This window comes from Athene noctua, chromosome 1, assembly GCF_965140245.1.
Source record: "Athene noctua chromosome 1, bAthNoc1.hap1.1, whole genome shotgun sequence".
NCBI lineage: Eukaryota > Metazoa > Chordata > Aves > Strigiformes > Strigidae > Athene > Athene noctua.
Window position 1 is genome coordinate 41,533,012 of NC_134037.1, and position 21,030 is coordinate 41,554,041.

At 36.7% G+C, this 21,030-nt stretch overlaps 1 protein-coding gene across 1 annotated transcript in view; it reads left to right on the forward strand.

Annotated features, from left to right (window-relative positions):
• ZNF292 (zinc finger protein 292) overlaps nucleotides 1-21,030 on the forward strand; it is a 53,061-nt gene that overhangs the window by 23,437 nt on the left and 8,594 nt on the right. The window contains exons 2-7 of the mRNA XM_074895991.1: nucleotides 3,948-4,102; nucleotides 4,634-4,712; nucleotides 6,061-6,196; nucleotides 15,222-15,424; nucleotides 18,205-18,341; nucleotides 19,555-19,696. Coding sequence (XP_074752092.1) covers nucleotides 3,948-4,102; nucleotides 4,634-4,712; nucleotides 6,061-6,196; nucleotides 15,222-15,424; nucleotides 18,205-18,341; nucleotides 19,555-19,696 — 852 coding nt within the window. The remainder of the gene's footprint in view (nucleotides 1-3,947; nucleotides 4,103-4,633; nucleotides 4,713-6,060; nucleotides 6,197-15,221; nucleotides 15,425-18,204; nucleotides 18,342-19,554; nucleotides 19,697-21,030) is intronic.

A 21,030-nucleotide genomic window follows, 5' to 3' on the forward strand; every position in this document is an offset into this window, starting at 1 on the left:
GTATATGGGCTACATTCAAAATGAGATTTACACCAAGTCTTTAACAGGTAAACCTAGTGTTTCTGGTATTAAACAAGATTCATGACTTCCTAAATAAAAACTTACCTTACTGGCAGAAGCTATTTGGCAGATTTATGATGGCTAGGCCAATTCTTGCAAATTTGGATAATCAGCTGGATAAAACTGAATGGTAGTTTATGCAACTTGTTACTGCCTTGGTCTAATAAATTAGCTACCACTTGTGGATTTTTGTTTGGGGTTTTTTGTGTGTTTTTTTAATCTTTAGTCTAAAAGAAGAAATACGTTGTTTCAGATTAATCAAAAAAGGAAGGTAATTCATGATGACAATGTTAGCTTTAACTATTCATCTCTGATTACGAAGCAAACTCAGTTTGAGCTAGGTAACATTCCAACCTAACGCAAAGAATTTTCCCAGCATATTTAAGAATCCATGTGAACAGTAAGCTATGCTGAATGTTTTATTACCACATTTGTCCCTCTCTTATTCAATATCACCAGCAACTTATTTTCACATTTCCCTTTTATGGGGAGAATTGTTGCTTTTGAGGAAGTGTGAAATTGGTTAAGCTTTAATATTCATTTAACAAAAAGCTGTTGTGTGTTGTTTTCTCCAGTACAAAAATACAAGTCATACCCAAGCACTTAAAAGAAGGAAAAGTTTATTTAATAAGGAAAAAGGATTATAGAAGTATGCTTTTTGGTTTAGATTTTCTATAGTACTATACTCTAAAGGGTGGTTGTATTCTTAATAAGAAATAGCATCGAGTTAAGGAGAAAGGGTTTCTTCTGCAGGTCTGTGGTATTCATGTAAATCAGAAGCTAGTCCCAGTCACTCTTCTAATGTTAATGCTTCTATCAGCTGGACGAGGGGAAGAAATTATCTGTTCTGTTCAAAGTAGTGCTTCAAGACCCAGAGCGAATGATGTAAGGTGTACTTTCATAGGCTGGTTTTTCTTCAGCTTTGCTGTTTTACCGCTAGCATCCTTAAACATGTCACGTATGACAAATCAATATCTGAAATCATATTACATCTGGTTATGTGAGTATTTGGACAGAGGGAGATTTTTTACTGGAGCTTCTTTCAGGATTCTTTGAAGCCAACTCCTTTGTTCTGATCTGATTATTCTAGCGCATTGATCAAAATTGCCAAATGGTACCAAAATAGATGTTTGCTAACATTGTTAGCATGTTTATCCAGTCCTCCTTTGTTGCTTCTTTCATGCTTCTGCTCTATTTTACTCTTCCTTGATTTCTCTGCCATGATCTGTGGTGCTTTTTTGCTGCTAAGAGAGCATCATACTGAATGTTACTGTACAACAGACAACATTCCAGTCAGGTTCAAGGTTACAGCAGGGAGCACTAGATTCTGCAGAAAATGTAGAGTACGTAACTTCTTTTAAGATGACTGTGTATTAAGACCTCCTTTAAAACCAAAATAGGTTTTAATACAAGAGTTTGCTAAAACCTGCGTATTTCTTGCCTGTTACATCCTTGACTGGGATACCTTTGGTCTGTGTCTTGGCTGTGCTGTAACCTGGTGGCAGCATTCTGACTGCAAACAACCACATTAAACCGTTTCTGATTTTTTTTTTTTATTGAGAGGGTTTATTTTTGACACTGCCAAATATGAGAATTTTAAGTGTTCTTAATAGAACCACTAGCTAACTCAGTACGGATATCTAACATAAACAGGGCAATGCTAAATTTAACTCAGGCAAAACTTTAGTAGAGTTGAAGACAGGAATAAACCTAGTTTTGTTTTGTCTTGTCTTTTAATGTGACTGACTTGCCTTTCCTGAAGAATTAATGTTCAGTTTTCTTAATTTCTAATACAAAAAGGCAGAGACAACTTGCTCAAAGTCAGATTTTATCATTTGAGTTGCATTGTATCACAGACATAGCAAGTTCATTAAGATTTTTACATTTGCATATTAAAAATTAAACAAAATTTTAGTATTTGCATGTTAAAATGAGTTGAGAACTAATTTGTTCTAGTTTCTGTGAAGGTATGTGGGGGATTCTGTAGCAGAGGAGCTTTGTGGTCCAGAGGGCTCTGATTTTCCTTACCAGAACAAACCTTGTCAGAATTGAACGGATACTGTCAAAATTGTTTTAATTACAGCTGACATTAATAGAAAGGGGAACTGTGACTTGTGCTAAATGGCCTTGACAGTATGAGCTATGTAAAATGCTTTCACACCAGCAAACCTGGTTTCCTTCTGTGATGAAATAGCTGGTTCTGCAGATGATGGGGTAGCAGCAGATGTTTTTCTACCTGACATCAGCAAGGCCTTGGACTTTGTCTCCCATAGTATCCTTATAAACAAATCCATGAAATATTCTACTTATACAGGCAATATAATAAGGTGGCTGAACTATAGCTCTCAAAGACCTGTGCTTAGTACAAAGTCCAGATGGCAGCTGGCTACTTGTGGCATCCTATCAAGGCTTAACACTGGAGCGAATACTCTCTAACTTCTTTATTCGTGAACTGGGTGAGGGGACAGAGTGTATCCTCAGCATGTTTGTAGATAATACCAAATTGACAGGAGCAATCCATGCACAGGAGATCAGGGAAACTGTTGAGAGGGACATCAACATCCTGGGGGAATGGGCTGACAGGTAGCTCAGCTAAGGTGAGCGCAAAGCTCTGCGTGTGGGAGGGGGTTGCCCCATGCTGGAGTAGAGGCTGGTGGCTGGGGAGCAGCTCTGTGGATGCCAACCCAGCCATCCTGCTGCACGACCAGCAGTGTGCCTGTGCAGCACAGCACCAGCTATGCCCTCAGCTGTGCTAGCAAGAGTGTGGCCAGCAGGTTGAGGGAGGTTAATCCCCTTATTGAGAACATGTGGGACTGCATCTAGGTAGTGTGGGGGGGAAAATCCCAATAAAAGGTAGTCAGACTCAGAAACAGGTTGCCCACAGAGACTGTAGATAGAGTCTTTGTCCTACAGGATACTCACAGCTCCATTGGACATGACACCTTATTCTAATGGCCCTGCTTTGAGCAGGGTGTAGGACAACCAAAATTGCTATCTGTTACTCTGAACTATCTGTCTGTTACGCCCCCCAAGAAGCAAACAGCAAAATTGATCATCTTAATATGACAAGCTGCAACCTGCTGTAGTGTTGGAGTTAATTTGCAATCTGTTAAGCTGCCCCAGGCTTGAGAGCAGAAATCTAGGGAGGGACATGGTTTGCATGCTGACAGGAGAACCTTACTAGCTACTACACCTTAATGTGTGTCTGAGTTCTCTATCCCTGACTGAAATGAATGGAAGCCATTTGTACTTTGGGTGGTAGTGGTTATTCCTTTACTGTCATGAGTTTTACTTCTAAACCGCTGTTTGTAGGTATTCATGTGGCAAAGTAGGAAAACAGCTTTTTGACGAATGAGTTGGGTGTATATATGCTGTCTTTAAAATGCATAGTTCATATTCCTTTCGGGACCATGTAAAAAGTGATACCCTGAAGATAGCTGTATCAGCAAGGTGGTTGAGAGGAAATGTAAACCTGTTCCTGAAAGTAGACAAGTTAAAATAAAGGCTAATACTTTCAAATTTACTTGCTTTAGATGCTGAACTGTAAAGGTGAATGTCTAAAAAATGAGTTTTCAGTCTGAAAAGAAGGTATGCATGTTCCCAGATATGCTCTTCAGGCTTTTGTTTTTGGAAAATATGAACGCAAAGTGAATTTTATCATGATACCATAGGGGAGAAATGTCAGTCATAACTTTTATATGATAAGAGAATTGTTTTTGTGTAGCGTTTAAGTTCCACTTGTTAATGAAGCAATACATTTTAAGGAAAAAAGGCATGTTTTGAAAACATGTAGTTCATACTAAGGAAATAGAGGTGATCATTAAGAAGGGTAGTCTGCTACAGGAGTATAAAACTAAAAACTTACATTTGTTCCTCTTCCTAAACAGACTTTGCTGGAATATGCAGAAAAGTGGAAAACATCAGAAGACCCTCTGCCCCTGTTAGAGGTGTATACAGTGGCTATCCGAAGTTACGTTAAAGCACGACCTTTTCTTACCTCTGAGTGTGAAAATGTAGCCTTTGTGCTTGAACGTTTAGCACTGTGAGTATGTTTTTCAGTTAAATAACTAAAAATAACTTGTATTAAATTTTCACTGCCTAAATGCTTTCACAATCTGTAGAAATTCCAAATAGGTTGAGAAGCACCTTCCTTCCTTATAGTGAACGTTGTATGTGAGAGAGAATATATTTGATTGGTGGAAATGGAGGAGTCTTAAGAAGGACTCCTTTGATCTAGGGCAAACTAACATCCCTGGCTTGAAACGCTTTGCTACTATTGATCTGCATGCAGTCTGAAAATGCATCAATTTACACAGGCTGTTACAAGGTTGGACTTCAGTGACCAATCCTTTTTTTTTTTTTAATTTTTTTTTTAAATGTTATTGTTAGCGCCTTTGCTTTTACAGCTTCTGCAAGAGTGTACATGACCACCTTTTCTTTTATGTTCAGAAAAAACAGACTTTTATGGCTTCAGCATTTGAAACAACTGTTTGGATACTAAAATTAAGAATTGTTGATTATGCATCTTAAAAGCTAAAAATCGCGTCAAATAATATTCCTATTTGCTTTCCAGAAGCTGTATTGAACTTCTACTGTGTCTGCCTCTTGATTTACCTGAAAATAAATGGGAAGAATTTCAGGCTTTTGTACAGGTGAGTTTGATTTATGAAAGAGAGACTTAATAGCTTTTAAGAATGGTTTGAAAACTGAGGGATATTAAGTATGTGGCATGTCTGTAGACTTGTTTCCTGGTGGCTGATAAAGATCAAGCCCTTCAGCTGGAAATTCTATGTACTCTGCAGTAATTGCTGTCAGCTGTATCACTTGTCTGTCATAGTTCATACAGCAGCTTTGGAGGAAAAAATGTTTAGATACTTGTAGGAGAGGTTATGTTTTAAAAGATATTTGTCTATTAGCACTGTTCAAAATGAAATAATATTGTATAAGTAATTCTTTACTATTTATGGTTTTAAATTTCAGATTAATTATGAGTGAAAGATTTATCGATACTGCAGGATTGTTAGATCTCCCACAGGGCGCTAGCAGGTTAAGGATTAGAGCTCTGCTTTAAAGGAGGGTGTTGAAACTAGTTCTGCCTCTCTGTATTTATCAGAAATATGTAGTGGGAGTTCATGCCTACAGTTTTTTAAAAAAAAAAATGTGGGAGTTAAGGTGGAGGGAATACAGTTACTTCAGGGTTCTCAGCCTAAATAATGTAGGAAGATGTAAGGCTGATTTTTAGAGTGAATTTTGACTAGCAACTGCCTGGTGTAAATCAGTTCTGAAGATGTGTGTTTTGTGCTGGGAGCTTCCACAGCCTTCAGAGCAGGTGGAAAAGTAAAAGAAAAGTGAGATGAGCCCTTCTCTTTTTTTTAGGACTAATGTTAGTTGCACATTGCTGTGCAAGCCACAGATTTTTCAAGGTATTTAATTTTCCCCCAAGCATCCCTTTGTGTCCAGAATCTATCCTAGTAGCTAAATGCAGTAGAAACTATTTTAATAGATTTTAAGACTCCAGTCTGCCTTCATCATATTTGCACAGAACCATGTGGTGAGGTCTTACAGCTTAAATCTTTCGCCTTTACAAAGATAGCTTTTTTTCAGCATCTCCAGTGCATAAAAATTGATCTGCTGAAGAGTCTGAAAAAAATAAGAGTTTAGGCAGCTGGTTCCAGACCAATACATTACCAGAGAATTTGCCCATCTATTTTTGAAAGGGAGGCCTATTTCAAAATCTAGTTCCAGATTTAAGAAGTAGCCTGTTAACAAATCTCAAGGCAAGTTTGGGGCACTCAATTTTTTTGTTGTTGTTGTTTCTATGCCTAAATCTTAGGTAATAGAGGCAGAAGTAAAACCTATATAGGCTGAATATTAAGATTGTTTTATTATATATTTAACTCTTTTTCTGGTAAAGGGTTTTTTTGACAGAAGGTATAAAGGAGTATAAAAGACACTTTTTTTTTATTAACAATACTTTATTTTGTAAAATATATTGTTCAGGTGGCTCATAAGAACTTGATGGAAAACGGCAGCCGGGAACTGCATATTTTAACTACACTTACACAAGAGAAAGGAGTGTGGAAGAACCCAGTGTTGTGTGGTATTCTTTCCCAAGAACAACTCGATCCAGATAAAGGTAAAATTTAAAATGCCGATTGGGATAAAATAAGCCTCATTTTATATTATATTAAAGTATTATTAAGATATATGTAAGTATTTTGTTGAATATAGTTTATGTAATAATTTATAAGCTATATAAATAAATATACTTGTAAAATTATTTGAATTAAGACAGTATATTCATAGGAATATATAAATAATGTTGGTATTTTGCATAAAATGCCACAACTGGAGGTCTCTTGCTATTTTCTTTATAAGTCATGTGAAGGGAGATTACATACAGGCTATTTTATGATGAGCTAAGGTCAGTACTGGTAGACAAAGATTGACATAAAACAAACAAACAAAAATACTTTTTTTGAGCATCGCATTTACTTAGTTATGAAAGGCAAAGAGGGCTGATAATGAAGATCAGTTTAGACCAGTGTTTTGAGAATGGCTAACAGCAGTTGCATAGGGAAGAGTATGATCAGCAAAGGCATACAGTGGTATATTCCTGATGTATTATTTCCATTGTTAATTATTTGCAATTCAGAAGTGGAATCCTTGGGTTCATAAGTTTTAGCTGATTTTTTGATTCTTTCCTGAACTGGTTTTAGAATCTGTATGAACCATCACAACCAGATGTCTGTGGCAGTTACACAGTTCTCATGTCAAGTAAAGTAGTTCCTCTTACTGTCTGCCTCTTTTTAGACTGATGCCCGCTCATTTTGTGTGATATTATTTATTTATTAAAAAGCAAACTATTCTTGCATCTTTTAATGAATGCATCTTTTCAGTAAGACATGATTTGTTAGACTGCTGTCATATCACATCTTCTCTCTTTCGTAGTGTCTTTATTCCATACTGTCTTCTAGCTTTACTATCTCATTCCTCATATGGAGGACCAAAGGTTTATTCAGCAGTCAACATAGAGCTGTACTGATTTTCCACTTCATTCTACATTCCCTTTATAATGTTTCCTAATACTAGATGTGCTTCTTGGCTGAGCAGTGAACCAGTTTTTTCTTAAATCTGTCTAGTTTAGTCCCAATTTCTTTCTTAAGGAGTAGTACCTGTTTCAGTGTTAGGATTTTCCCCTAACACACAGACTGTTTTTCTGTATGTATGGTAATGATAGCGTTTTTGCCCCTTGATGATCACTTAGACTTTTTTATCAACCTTTTAATTTTGACTGTTGGGCTGTTATGGAGTGTAGTCCTTCAGGCTTTTACAGTTGGCATGGTTTTACTACCTTGCTTTTATCAACATGTTTTGTCACCTTATTCTCTATCTCTCTTCCAAATATTTATAAAAATGCTGGACAGCCCAAGTCCTGGTACAGATCCTCAGGGAAGCCACTGAGAGTTTGTTTTCTTTTTTTCCTTTTAACTGATAATTTATCCACCTCTTTACTACCAAGATAGGTTGGCATCTTTAGGGGTTTTGAAGGACTTCTTTTAATGTCTTTAGAAAATTAATTGGATCTCCCTTATTCATATTATCATAATTGTCAGATAAATCCAGTAAATGTATAATGTGATTTTTTTTTTTCTTCAAAAGGCGTGGTTACTCTTCCATAAGATTTGTGTTTTGCTGCTGCTTTTAGTAATTTTTATTATGCTTCTAATACAGATTTTGGATTGGTATGCATTTCTCTGAGTCCCCCAGAGTACCCTTTTATTAGCTTCATATCAACCACCTTCTAGTCCTCTTTAGCAGTAAGGTACTTCTAAGAGAGAGATTTAATTAATATTTTACTTGCCTTGTATTTGAGATTTATTAAGAAATCCCTTGTGAATCTGGTTTTGTTGACGATTCATTTTATGAGTGTTGTCCTATGAAGTTTTTTTACAAACATTTCAGGATTCCTTTTGCTCTTGTTGTTTACTCAAGGATGCTTCTGCCTTGGACTTGACAGTTATTTATTGTGTCAGTGACAAGGTTGTCATACTACATATCCAGGGTTTTGTTACTCAGTTAACAAGCTCTTCTCTAGTTATTGTCATCCTCTGTAATACTGCATTGTTTTGTGTCATCATCATGCTAATTTGAAGGGTATTTTAGTAATACCAAAATTCCGGTGCCCAGAGAGCTGGCTTTCCTGTCTGTAATCCACACTCCCACTGGCTACCACTTACCTCTTCCAATGGACAACTGTCTCTCAGCAGTCTTCAACTTCACTCCACTGTAACAGTCTTTGGAATATTTGTAAACTTCATATACAGGATTTTGGTTTTGTTCTTAATGTTGCCTTTACTGTGTGCTATTTCAAAAGTTCCCAGGTACTTTAGTCAGCTTGTTACACTGGGTTGTTATCATTTGGCAGATTTGATGGATTTGGTCTTGGAGTAGTGATTAGCATAAACATCTGTTGGAGATGAAACAACTAGTTGAGTCTGGAGGCTTTTTTCCTAATATCATTCTCTTAAGCTTTTGTTGCCCCTGTTTCAGTTGTTTCTTGTTTGTTTTATTTTGTTTCAGTCTTTATAGTCTTAATTATGATCTGTTCAGAATAATTATAACCTATTCAGAATCTTTGACATAACTGGATATCTGAATTTAGGTCAGTGATTGTCTCTTCTAGAAGGCCTCTGTTGACTCCTGAAGGTTTGTTTGCCTCTTGGCATCTCCTGTAGGAAGCACAACTAGGTGTCTGTTTCATCTGAGACACAGATCCTTTTGAATTGCTCTATTTTCAAATTGTACAAACTCAGGACATACTGTGAGAGACAACTTCATTTTCTTTGACCACGCAGCATAGCTGGTTTGTTCTAACTACAGTCAAGCAAATGGAGATTTATCTGAACCAGACTATTCTCTTGCTCCCCTAGTTTTGGGAATGGATTGTTGCATGGGTTCCACCTAAATACGATCAGGAAATACTCACCTCCTGTGTTGTTAGGGACACTTCTCCAAGTGCCGTGTCATTGCCTTACTCCTGACTGCATTGGGCACAGCTAAGTTTTCTCATGAATGTATGTCTGTAAAGGATTCATGCACTAAGGAAAAGTGAGAGTATGGACACCCAGTTGTTTGAAGCACTGATGAGAACAGCATGTTTGTCACTAATTTCTTTGCTGATGGGTATTACTACAAGATGTTCATAGAGTACTATGATATAAAATAGTAAAATCTGTCTTGAAATGTACTGCAGGAACTACGTGCATACAGTAGATACAGATTTGTGTTTGTGTGCACAGATAATACCATCTCACACTGGAAATATTCTCCAGCCACTTGATTTGTCACCTGCTTGGGTGACAAACATTGTCATTGACCTGGATTTTTAGCCCATCTCTGACCGTCAATGTTGGGGAACCTGGTTTAAATTACAGATTATGTGCAATAGATGTCACCAAATAAAAAGGAATCTCCTCTTGGGTGCTGTTTTAATACTGATACCCCACTTGAGTTGTTTATGAAGAAAATTTCTCTCTTACCCTTGGAAATAGGACATCAGCATAGTCATTTGGGGCTGTGCTTGTTCCCACAATGCTAATCTCTTTTGTATGGAAGACTAGCCTGGAAATGGGAATTTGGATTCTTAATGAGCTGAGGAATGTATTTTTTCCTATTCTTGACTGGTGACTCCAAAGAGAATTTATTTGCAGAAACTGAACTGTCAGCAGGATCTCTGGATGTCATTTGTGGGCCCCCTAAGTGGACATCTGGAGTTGACAGCACTACTCATGGCTGCCATCTGAGAGTTTTCCTGAGAGAAATTCCTTTTGACTTTCCTGAATATGTTTGGTATTGTCATGGATCAATTTACATTCATTTGAAAAACACCCAGGGGATCTTCCACTCGCTCAGAGCAGTTCAGTGACAAAAAGAGAGATCCTAGATCCCTCCTCCAGTTCTGCGTTATCTTCTTTGTTTCTTGCTTCTGTCCCTTGCCTGTGTCTTTACCCAAGAGGACCCACAACAATTATGTGACTAGGCCTGCAACTTCTCAAATCGGATTATGGTTCTTCAACAATATTAGCTCTCAGGAGCTGTAAACTACTTGTTTGTTCATGTGAATTTTCTTCTTTTTCCATCTAAACCTGTCTTCTGTGCCTTTAAAACATGTCTTATCAAATTTTGAGTTTTGTCTACGTAGCATCGTGGACATTTTAGACTTGAGAGATCACCCAAAGTTACATGATTCTCTTGGGTCACGAAGATAGCAAAGTACCAATCTTCTCAAATAATCTTTCAGAGATCCCTTATGAGCACATCAGTAACACTTTTTGCTGTGGAGCAACACTCAACCAGTTTCCATCGACCTGAGTGGGAACAACTAGCCTCAGTATCAAAGCAGAAGGAAATCTGGAAGGATATCATAGACATGTGAAAATAAAATATCCACATCATAAAATTCAAGAAGGCAGTATTAGCTGTGATCACTGACTAGTCTGAAAGTAAATGGTTCACTTGCTTTAGCACTCATCAGCTGTTCTCATATTGCCATCAGACATTGCATTGCATTCGCATGTTGACTGGACCTGCTACAACTTCAGGTTTCAGCTGCACAACTGCATTTTTTTCTTGAGATTCCATATGATGAACTAGAAGCACTTGTATTTGGAGAGAAGAATTTTCCATGCTTCTCTGCTTCATTAATTGGTTAGGGAAGGAAACCTTAGTAAAAGTCTTAATTCTTTGCATGGTAGTGGGTCTTTTGTCTTACTGGCCTGCTCCTGAACTACCAGCTAGCTTAATTGGAGATCAAGACTGATATTTATCATGAACTGATGCTGATCTGATTTCATGACAACCAGAATGAATGTTCTTGAAGTTTTGTGACTAACCTGTTCAGCCTTATGCTTAGCTGAAAGTTGAAGTATGGTTTGGGTTATGTGATAGCATATACAATGTTAAAACACTCTACTACTGCACCTCCATCTTCAATTTCTGTCAAGTGTGTCTTGTGCTCTTCAGCATGAACCTGGTTTTCCATCCTCGAGGTTGTCATTTTCTTGTAGTGATGGTGAAATCTTTCGAAGCAGTCATTGTTATCTCCTCAGATGGTACTGAGGGTGAGTGGAGGAATTGTCTAGAGGAAAAGAAGCTGAGATAAACCTACAAAAAGCCAGGCTGCTTCTGCTTTTTTTTATCTAATTCTGATTATCTTTAGAGATTTAAACCTGGATGCCAGGAATTAAGTTTGTGAATTTTTCATGTTTAAATGTAGTAGCAGACTCCGGAAGTGTGTCCCACTGAAAAGAGGATCAAGGATACAACCATCACTGTTCAGAGATTATCAAGCTGGCAGGTTAGAATTTTAACAGCCAGCATGGAGCTATTTTCAGTAATCAGAACATCTGCCACCGGAACTCAAATGATCCCAGCAGCCTCACTTTTTCTTGGGAGGAAAAAAAAAAAAAGAGAAAGAAAAAAGTGTTTGCACCCTGGGTATATTCAAAGCAGCCACCTGGAAGTTCTTTTACCCTTTCACCAGACAATATACCATCGTAGAAGCATCCAGAATTGGTGCTGCGTTCATCAGAATTGTGTTGAGATGTTGTTTGCATGAATGATTCTGAGACCCAGCTCCATGTAAATATGAAAGTATCAAGTACAGTTCAGAGTCACCCATGGTGTGAACGCACATGTGGACTAACACTTGAAGATTAAGAGGTTACTGACTAGTAACTGAAGTTCTTTGAGATCGATAGTCCACATGTACATTCACCTCCTGCCTTCATCCTTATTGGTCAGAGTGAGGTTGAGAAGAAAAAAAACATCTGTAGTAGATTAATCTATACCTGCCCAAGAATTGACAAAGGGTAGAGTTAGTAGGATTGTGAGTGTTTTCAGTAAGGCAAAAATTCTTTGCTTTGTGCTCTCCCAAGTCCTCTAGTCAGCCGAAATGTGACATACATGTGGACTGTCCACCATAGAGAACTTAGAACTACAGAACTGTGTTCGCAGCTTGCTTATGCTCTTGCGTGCTACTAATCTGTGGGTTCTGTTTTCTCTTTTTTTAATTCATGTGTGGTATAAGCATTACCTGTAATAAAAGTTCATAATAGTTCTTGCGGGCTTGACGTGGAATCACTTGGTAGTAAGATCTGAGACTCCAGCTATCGGATTCAAGTGAATAACGGGCAAACTATGTCAAAAATCCCAGTATCTCCAAGTTTATTTGCCAGTGTTAGTAGATCATAGTGCCATCTGTCAGGGGTCATCTGTCTCTTTTTCTCTCATGTTCTGAAATTTTATTTGAATTCTGCACATGCCTTGCACAAAGATAAGATTGTGAATTTTAATGAATGGAGGAGTATTGCACAAAACCGACATTTAATAATTCCTCCAAGAATCATGCTACTGATAAAACTGTATCATTCTCATTAAATACTTCAGGTTTTGTGCTCATAGAGGTTAAGTAACTTGTGCTAAAAAAGCATTTTTATCAAGTTATATTTTTTATGGTAAACTAACAATTTGTGTGCAGTAACTTCTGAAATAGCAGATTTTATTGTGCAATATCTTATAAAATGTTAAAAAGAACTCAAAACTTATCCTTGAGACTCTTCCCAACTATACACTTGCTCTTGCAACCTTGGCACTGTTTCTTGTCTATGTAATACATAGTTCAGTTACAAAATAAATATAATTAAAACTTGTTTTGAATGAGCTTTCAAATGTTAACTGTAATGATTATAACCACTTGGATTAGAATAAAGACTTAAGAGCTAATATGTAGCTTTAACCCTGAGGTCTTCCTGTATCTTGTTGAGAAGGTAACAGAAAATGTTCCGATGCTTACGCAAGGTATGCTGGCTGAAGCAGTAAACACTAAAGGAAGGGGATTACTGAGGGCTGGGAGATAGAACACAGTCTCTAAAATACTAGATGCAGTAATTAGGATAATAAAGCACAGTGAAATGTCTTGGGTTACCAATATAGCTTAAAGTCTAAGGTCTTCCTATATCTTGTTACAGAAATAAGATAAAATGTTCCATTGTTATTCCAGACAGACTAGCTGAGAATAAGCACTGTGGGTGAAAGGATTACTGGTACCTGGTAGGAGGAAGAGCAAGGCTAAAACTATTGAATGTAATTTATCACTGGGTCATTTGTGGGTTGACAAGAGTATGAACGTTTTATATAAGGCATTAGTAATGACATTAAAGGAACATTTATTCTGCTGCTTAAAAGGCACATATCCTGTGATAAACACAAAAATGGTTACCATCTACCAATTGTCTGTTAGTGTGCTCTAGTTTTCCTTTGTTCCTACATGAATAAAAATCTGGTCATATCTTCATCAACATGGAGAGAGGAAGAACGTACTTGTATTTGACTGAATATTCTTACACATCAGTGAGCCATCACTGATCATTTGTAATAGTGCACAAGGATCCTGAACAAATAGCTAACAAGTTGGTTGAAATAATTCAACCATAAATCTGAGAATGCATGAAAGATAATGATGAGGTGTAACAGGCCTGATTTCTGCAAAAGACGGTATTTTCTGCCTTAAAATTCTGTGCACTAAAATGATAAAAAAGAAAACAGTTGACCTAATTTCGATTGCAAGATGGGCTTTTAGTAATATCCTGCATAAGTAGCTAGAAGAAGGAGAAATCATGAGATAAAATGAAAGACAGTCATGAATCAAAAACTAACTAGGATGGGAGGAAGCAAAGAATAAAATGAGATGATCTTTTTTCTTTCAGTAAACTTCATGTTTGGTATACTAACACTCCAAATAGTTGAAAGGTAATTAATTTTCCAGATGCTGAAATTAATTATTTCATCAAGATTGAACAGGACTTTGAAAGTCAAGAAAATATAAATTAGGCAAATGGGTAACTTGATTCAAGTGAAACTCGAGGGGAGTAAATGAAGAGGAATATAACAAATGTTTCTACCAAGATATGTCAGAAAGTGAGCACTGCAGATGCCCAGATGGTTTCAGGAAGGGGTGAGATGAAACTGCTCAAAGGCTGGAGAAATCTTATTAGAAAAGATTGAGATTTTACCCTAACATCCAAAGAATGTCATGACTGATGTTTCTGAGGAAAGAACGAAAACAAAGAACAGTAGAAAATTATGATGTTTCTAAAAGATGAGGGAATGTGTCATGAAATTAAGATGAGGGTAATTGAAAACCAAAAAGCTTTTTCATGTAGTATGTAACTAGCTAGTGGAAACAGTTGTCTTGGAGGGGGAGGGTTGGTGTTAAAAGGATTAAACAAAATCAATTGTCTCTGTCTATCTAGTTTTAATTTAATTTTAAATGTTTTGGTAGTAGTACTGAACCTCATGTTTCAAAGATGAAGAATTTTTGATCTTGAAGATCTGGATGAAATCTGAGATGTATACATAAGAGTAGGAACATTACCCTGTGCTCCCCTTTTTTGTAGGATTCTCACACCTTCCACTGAAGAACCTAGAGTTAGATTGTTAGCATAGACAGCAGAGTTTTAACTCTGGTAGAAGCATATCTACAGAGTACAGTTGACTAAAATACCTGTGTCTTTGAGTTTTAAACTATACACAGTCAAGTGCATACAAGACAAGCATCTTTTTTGTAGGAAATCTATTTAGCTGAAAAACTTTCAAAGGAGTTTGACTGCATTGTATATATGTGTAATACAAAATATTCAACCCCAATACAAGGAACTTCAGAGGCTTCTACACTGGTCACATTTATCCTTTCATAGCAAGGTCTTTAAAAGGCAACTATTAGCAAAGACATAGCACAAACATGTCAAGAAGGATGTGACTGAGGTGGTTTTGTGTTGTCTTACTGTGGAACTTTAATGAAATGGTATCTAAATATTTTAATATATATATGCTTTCTGAATTGGTTTCATGTGCAGTTATTTTGCCAAAAAATTAGAATGAATTAAAACTTGCAAAAGGTCTCCTGTAGCAGGGAATCCTTATAATAAACAAGTACAGTTCTCAAAGATGCTTGTTCTCGTCTGTGCTTCATACCCTTTGTACCTTTTTTGATTTGTATAAATTTTAGGGGTTGACCATGAATGAGTAAATGCCATCTGTTAACTCTGTAACCTGCTGTGAAATGTGTATGTAATATTTTGGCTTGTTTTTCTTTGAAGTGAATGAATTTTTAGTGTTTGAAGGCCCTGTTCTGCTGGATATGCGTATTAAGCACCTAATGAAAACGAAGCAGTTAACTCAAGCTACTGCCCTGGCAAAACTGTGCTCTGACCATCCAGAAATCAGTGCAAAAGGCAATTTCAAGCAAACCTACCTGGTCTGTCTTTGTTCAGGATCTCCAAATGAAAAGCTAATGGAAGAAGTAAGTAAAAAATTAAGAACTTCTTAGACTTATTTCTTTAATGATAATAAAGTCATTAATCATAGGCTGTTTTTTTGTAGAGGACATTTTTCTTTTAAAATATTTTTGGTATTTTTTTTCTTTTGAGTCACTTTTAAACTGACTAGTAATGATGCAATTGAAACACTTGTGGAAATGTAATATTAAGCCACTCGTAGGCATTTTCTGGCTCTGCCATAACTTTGATTTGGTTGAAGTATTTTAAAACTGCCTCAGATCCTGTTAGTAAGGAAGATAATGGTTTTCCCACTCTCATTATTTTAACTGTAGCTTTTTGTGTAGAACCTAGTACATAGAATGAGGCCCTTTAGATGTTAGTTTCAGTTCAGAGAATAAATATAACCTTTTCTTAACCTAAATGCCTGGGTGAAATTGAAGGTGAAATCAGATATTTGATCTGGCTTGAAATATAAAATCCTTCTTTTTTAAATGTAGACGTCAAGAGATGACAGCTTTGCTCTTCTGCATTCTTTCAGGTGACATCTTTGTTTCTCACCCCACCCCAAAGCTTTATGACCTTTTTTCCTTCTTAAAGGAAAACTAATTGCAGTTGTCAGCTTTCTTGATTGCATCTCTCTGCTGTCTTTTTGTTTGTCATCTTTTTATGTTCATAATAAGTATTAAGCATTTGAAATTGATCTTAAAGGGACAAAAACTATGCAGTGATTAGAGTTGGATAAATTTCCTACCCTAGACATAGACTAAATTCTGACAGCTTCTTACTGGGCAGGTTCTTCTAATGCTCAGTAGAATTAGATCGGTTTTACCCTCCCAGCTCTGGCTGCTGTATGCCCTGCCAGAACAGGCTCATGGGGAGCTGTGACAGGGCTGTGCAATCTCTTGTTTGTTTGCTGAAGGCTCAATGAAACTTGGAATTTGTGACACTGCAAATGTGCTTCCTTCATTACTCAGCCCCACCACACTCCCAAAGCAGGATGGGCTCAGTCAGTGAATGAACTGTGAATCCTGTGGACAAAAGCAGCGGGGTAGCCTTGTTTCTTGGGATGCCATAACATAGGGAAAAGGTCAAACCAGACTATCAGAGAGCCTAATTCAGATATTTCCAAACACTGGATATCTTGGGTTGCTCAGCTTTACAGCTTCAGCTGCAGCACTGTTTACACTATTACTAACCATTCTGGAAAGTTCATGTATTACCAAATATACTCTTAACGTGTCAAGATGGACTTCTGAACTGAGAAGGATAGACATTTCATAATGTGAGAGCAGTAAGAAAATGAGGAAAAAAAGGTAAACTGTTAAGATGGACAGCTCACTCTTTAGTGGTATGGAAATTTTCATATCCATTCAGAATGTGCAGAAAAGTAGCATTTGAGCTCATTTGCAGCTTGGATTAGTCTAATAGGTTCTTCAGTAATGTGAAGAATTCAAATCTGTGGTATGTGAAATGCTAGACTTACAGACTTGATGGCTGGACCTGTACAGACCTTTGCTGGAAGCTGGGTCCCATAGGAACTCCCAAGAGTTTGGAAAAACATTTCAGAAAAAAAAATCTCTGTATTGTAAGTTGTTTCCCATATTCTTCCCTAAGCTTTTAACTGATGGTGCCTGTCTGAGATGGGCACTGAGCAAAGCAGATCTTCAGTCTAAATTGATATTACAGTTATGTTAATCCATCCTCTCTGAGTTCCTAAGAAATGCAGTTTTCTTGAGAAGATGACTTGAGGTTCTTAAACTCAAGTAATGTTCAGTGAAGTATATTTACAAAGTGTCAATTTGGAGGAAAAAACGAGTTACTGTACTCTTCAAAATTGCAGTTTGATTGCTGGACCAATAGCTGGATACCACGGTGCCCAATCAAGCTGTGCTGCCACCTTACCCAAAGTACCAGACTAGCTGGGTGTTTTGGTGGGCACTTCTGTTTCTTGCTTTGCATGGTCTTGTGATTTCTCAAGAGAGACTTCCAACAGTGATATTGCAATGGCCACGATATTCTTCAACTGCCAATATCAAAAAATAAATACCAGCATGTAATTGATGTAATAGAACCAGTCTGCTGCAAATCAAAGTAGACAGTAGCTGTTAGAACAAGTGTGCTAATTCAGTACTGACAAAACTGTCTAGCACTACTGGGTGACTGTGTTTTTTCCTTTGTTTTGCTACAAAACGAAGTGTTTCCAATGTTGCTTAGGCAAGTAAGTTACACTGCAGAGACCGTAATGTTCTTCTAGAAGAGCATTCAGTTGACCTGCTTCTTACTGTAGAGTTTCCCTTTTTTATTTATCTTTAATTTTTGTAAAATACTGGCACATTCGTGTTAAACTTTGGATTCATTAATTGCCCAGCTATTGCATTAAAACAGTAATAATGTCAGTGTCTAGTAAACTGGGTTAGAATTTCAGGTGGTAATCTTTTTGTGTGAGGCTGCAATTTAGTTATAAATCTGCTTATTACAGTTATCATATGGATGTAATAGATATGAATAATTAATGTCGTACTTTAAAATTTTTAAGTGACTGGGACTGTAAAACAAATAAGTCTTCTGTCTGAGAAATAAGTTTATATTCACATTAATAAAACAGGTTTTTTTTGTGGCATAATCAGTTTTGACACGCTATCTAGAAACACACTGTTTTGCTTTCAAACTTATCTCTATCTGATAGAGTTAAATACTAGCTAAATTCTAAATTGCTGTCTTTTTGTATAGGATCAGATGACTGTATGCCTGAAAGTGAAACCACTTTTTTAGTCTTGGTCTTGTTTTCTTTCCTCCCTTCTAGATTGCCGAAGTAGATTGCAAAGATGCTCTAGAAATGATCTGTAACCTAGAATCTGATGGAGATGAAAAAAGTGCTCTGATTTTATGTGCAGCATTTTTATCTCGCCAGCTGCAGCAAGGAGAGATGTACTGTGCCTGGTGAGTTTAAATACTGTCTTCTGTCTAGTGGAACAAAAATTAGTTTGGGGAAGATAGAGCTGATACATAAGCCGTAAGTTAACTTTTTTTAACTGATAAAGTCTATGAGCTAAACAGGAAGGAGATAAGGCTCTTGGAAAGCTAAAAAAGAAAAGAAAAGGTATTTGACAAGATCAGCTTCCATTATGGGAATTTGAAGGCTGCATATATGATGAGGCATTTACAAATACCAGTGGCTGGTTAATAATTTTTCTTTACAATAACCTTACACTGTAGAAACAAGGAATTTAATATCTGCAGACAGCTAGTCAGCATTATGTCAACACTTAATGCATAAGTACTGTTCCCATCTGTCCTTATTTCATAACAGTATTTCTTTCTCTAACGGACTTCTAGAAAAGAAGTAGCTCTTTACTACTATAGCCAAAATAATAAGATAGATGAAGATACTTATTGTTTAGGGCTTGCTTTTGTTAATGTGGGAACAAAGAACTGGTCTTTGTTGGCAAATATTTGAGCTGTTACGGTCTGAATTTCCAACTGTTAACAGTTTGGTTGTACTTCCAAACCTGTATGATTCCTGAAAGATTTGGTCTGTGCACCTCCTCTTTATGTGCAGCAGCAGGAGCATATCTGGTAATGCAGGATTTTGCTTTAGCAGATTCTGCTAAAATTTGGGGGGTTACACTATTCCACAAGGTACTAAATACATTTCACCTAAGGAGGAATGAACCAGTGAGTTACTGTAGATACAGTAATACTGTTTGGCTTTGAGGACTAATTTCTCACTAAATCACAGATGTAGCTCAAGAAAAATGCATCTACCACAGAGAAAAGCCATCCTCCTATAGCAGTTAGTATTTACTAAGAATTCAGAAATGTAAAATTCCAGTCTGTGAATTGAAGAGTAAACTACTTTGCAATACTCTTTTTTTAAAGACCACACCATGAGTCTGGAAATTATGTAGCATAAATTGTGGTAATACTGATTTTATTCTGATCTGTCCTTCTGGAATTGAGTCATTGTAATAGTTTTAAAAATTAGATACAATAATGCGGGTATATTAATAAAAGCTTTTCTCCATGAGATAAGGTGTGAATAAGTTCACATTCTTTCCCAAAGACAAAATAGAAATTGTTCTCAACCTTGCATTTCTTGTGATCAGATTAGTGGTTGCGTTGCTGGCCCTGAAATATTGTTCTCTTGTTCTAGGGAACTGACTCTTTTCTGGAGTAAACTGCAGCAAAGGGTAGAGCCTTCTATTCAAGTGTATCTAGAGAGATGTCGACAACTTTCTGTGTTAACTAAGACTGTTTATCACATTTTCTTCCTGATTAAAGTAATTAATTCAGAGGTAAGGATACTCCTGAAAGAATATTTTTGGCACTTTTAATGGAACTGTGATCAGGAAAACTTATGAAAGCTGCTTAGACATCCTGTCTCTTTGTGTCGCATCAGCTCTGGGGCAGTCCTAATTGGTTTTAGGAAAGGCTGTAGCAACTTCTTTCTGCAGGTAAACTTTAAGTTGATTCATTTTGAATCATTAAAAATTCTTTGTTCCTTTGGAAAAAAAAAAGGCGATAAGCAGAAGAGCTGGATGCTACAATTGAGATGAAAGTAAACTAAAGGTGAGGTTACAGCCTTCTACTATTCTACGTGCTCTCTAAATGAGGTGTTTTCTGTTAGCAGGTCCTAACTTCCCTCTTCATTATTTTCCGTATTTCAGATATTACAGAAAATGGAGAGAAAAAGCTTAAAAGGAGATGAAATTAAGACTGTATATTAATCTTTTAAGAAAATTACAGAAAATTTTAAAAAAAAAAAACCATAAATCAACTTTTGAATTACAACTAAGAATGCAATTTGTTTTGATAAATGAAATTCTTGCCTTTTGTGGACTTAAATCCAGTGTTGTATTAAAAGTCTATCTCAGCTAACCTTGTCATCTGATTTTCCTAGTTTCCTCTCAGTAGTAGTTGCATTATTTAATGTTTATAGCTAAATTGACCTCTTTTGAAAGCTTTTAGTTGGGAGATTTCTGTAACTTGGTGTATTAATTCTAAGAATAAAAATTCCTTTTTTCCTTTTGCAGTGTTCTGCTAGAGCTAATCATGGGCTTCTAATCTTAAAGTTGGGTTTTGCTACAGATTTGAACTAAATTACAGTTAACTTTCGCAGAGGCTTGTGATATTAAGAGCTCTGTCTGCTCCATGCCATACCAATTTATCTCTAGTGAGCTGTGGATCATTTCATTGATGGCAGAAATTTGAGACCATGTGGGTAGTAGATTGTGCATTCATAAATTCACTGGACTTTATTCTCCAGTATGCCGCAGCCTTTCTGTGCATCCTTGGCAGCATAAAGGGACTGTGAAGTGGACATAAACATAATTTACATTGACTGAGTATATAAATGAGGAGAGACCACATGACCAGTGGAACATCTAACTTAACTTGTTACTTTCAGTTGGAATGAAGCCATGTGTTCAGCTGAGATCAGTTGATTTTGAAGTGGCATAATTTAAAAAATAAAAATGAACCTTTATACCTTAAGTGATTTCCAAATTATAGATCTTTTTGACAATCATGTGCTTCTCTTACTTTACCTGTACCGCTTTTTGCCAGTCGAATTCTACCTAGTGTTAACTTAATGCTCCATAGAAGCTCGTATCAAATAACTGTGACACAA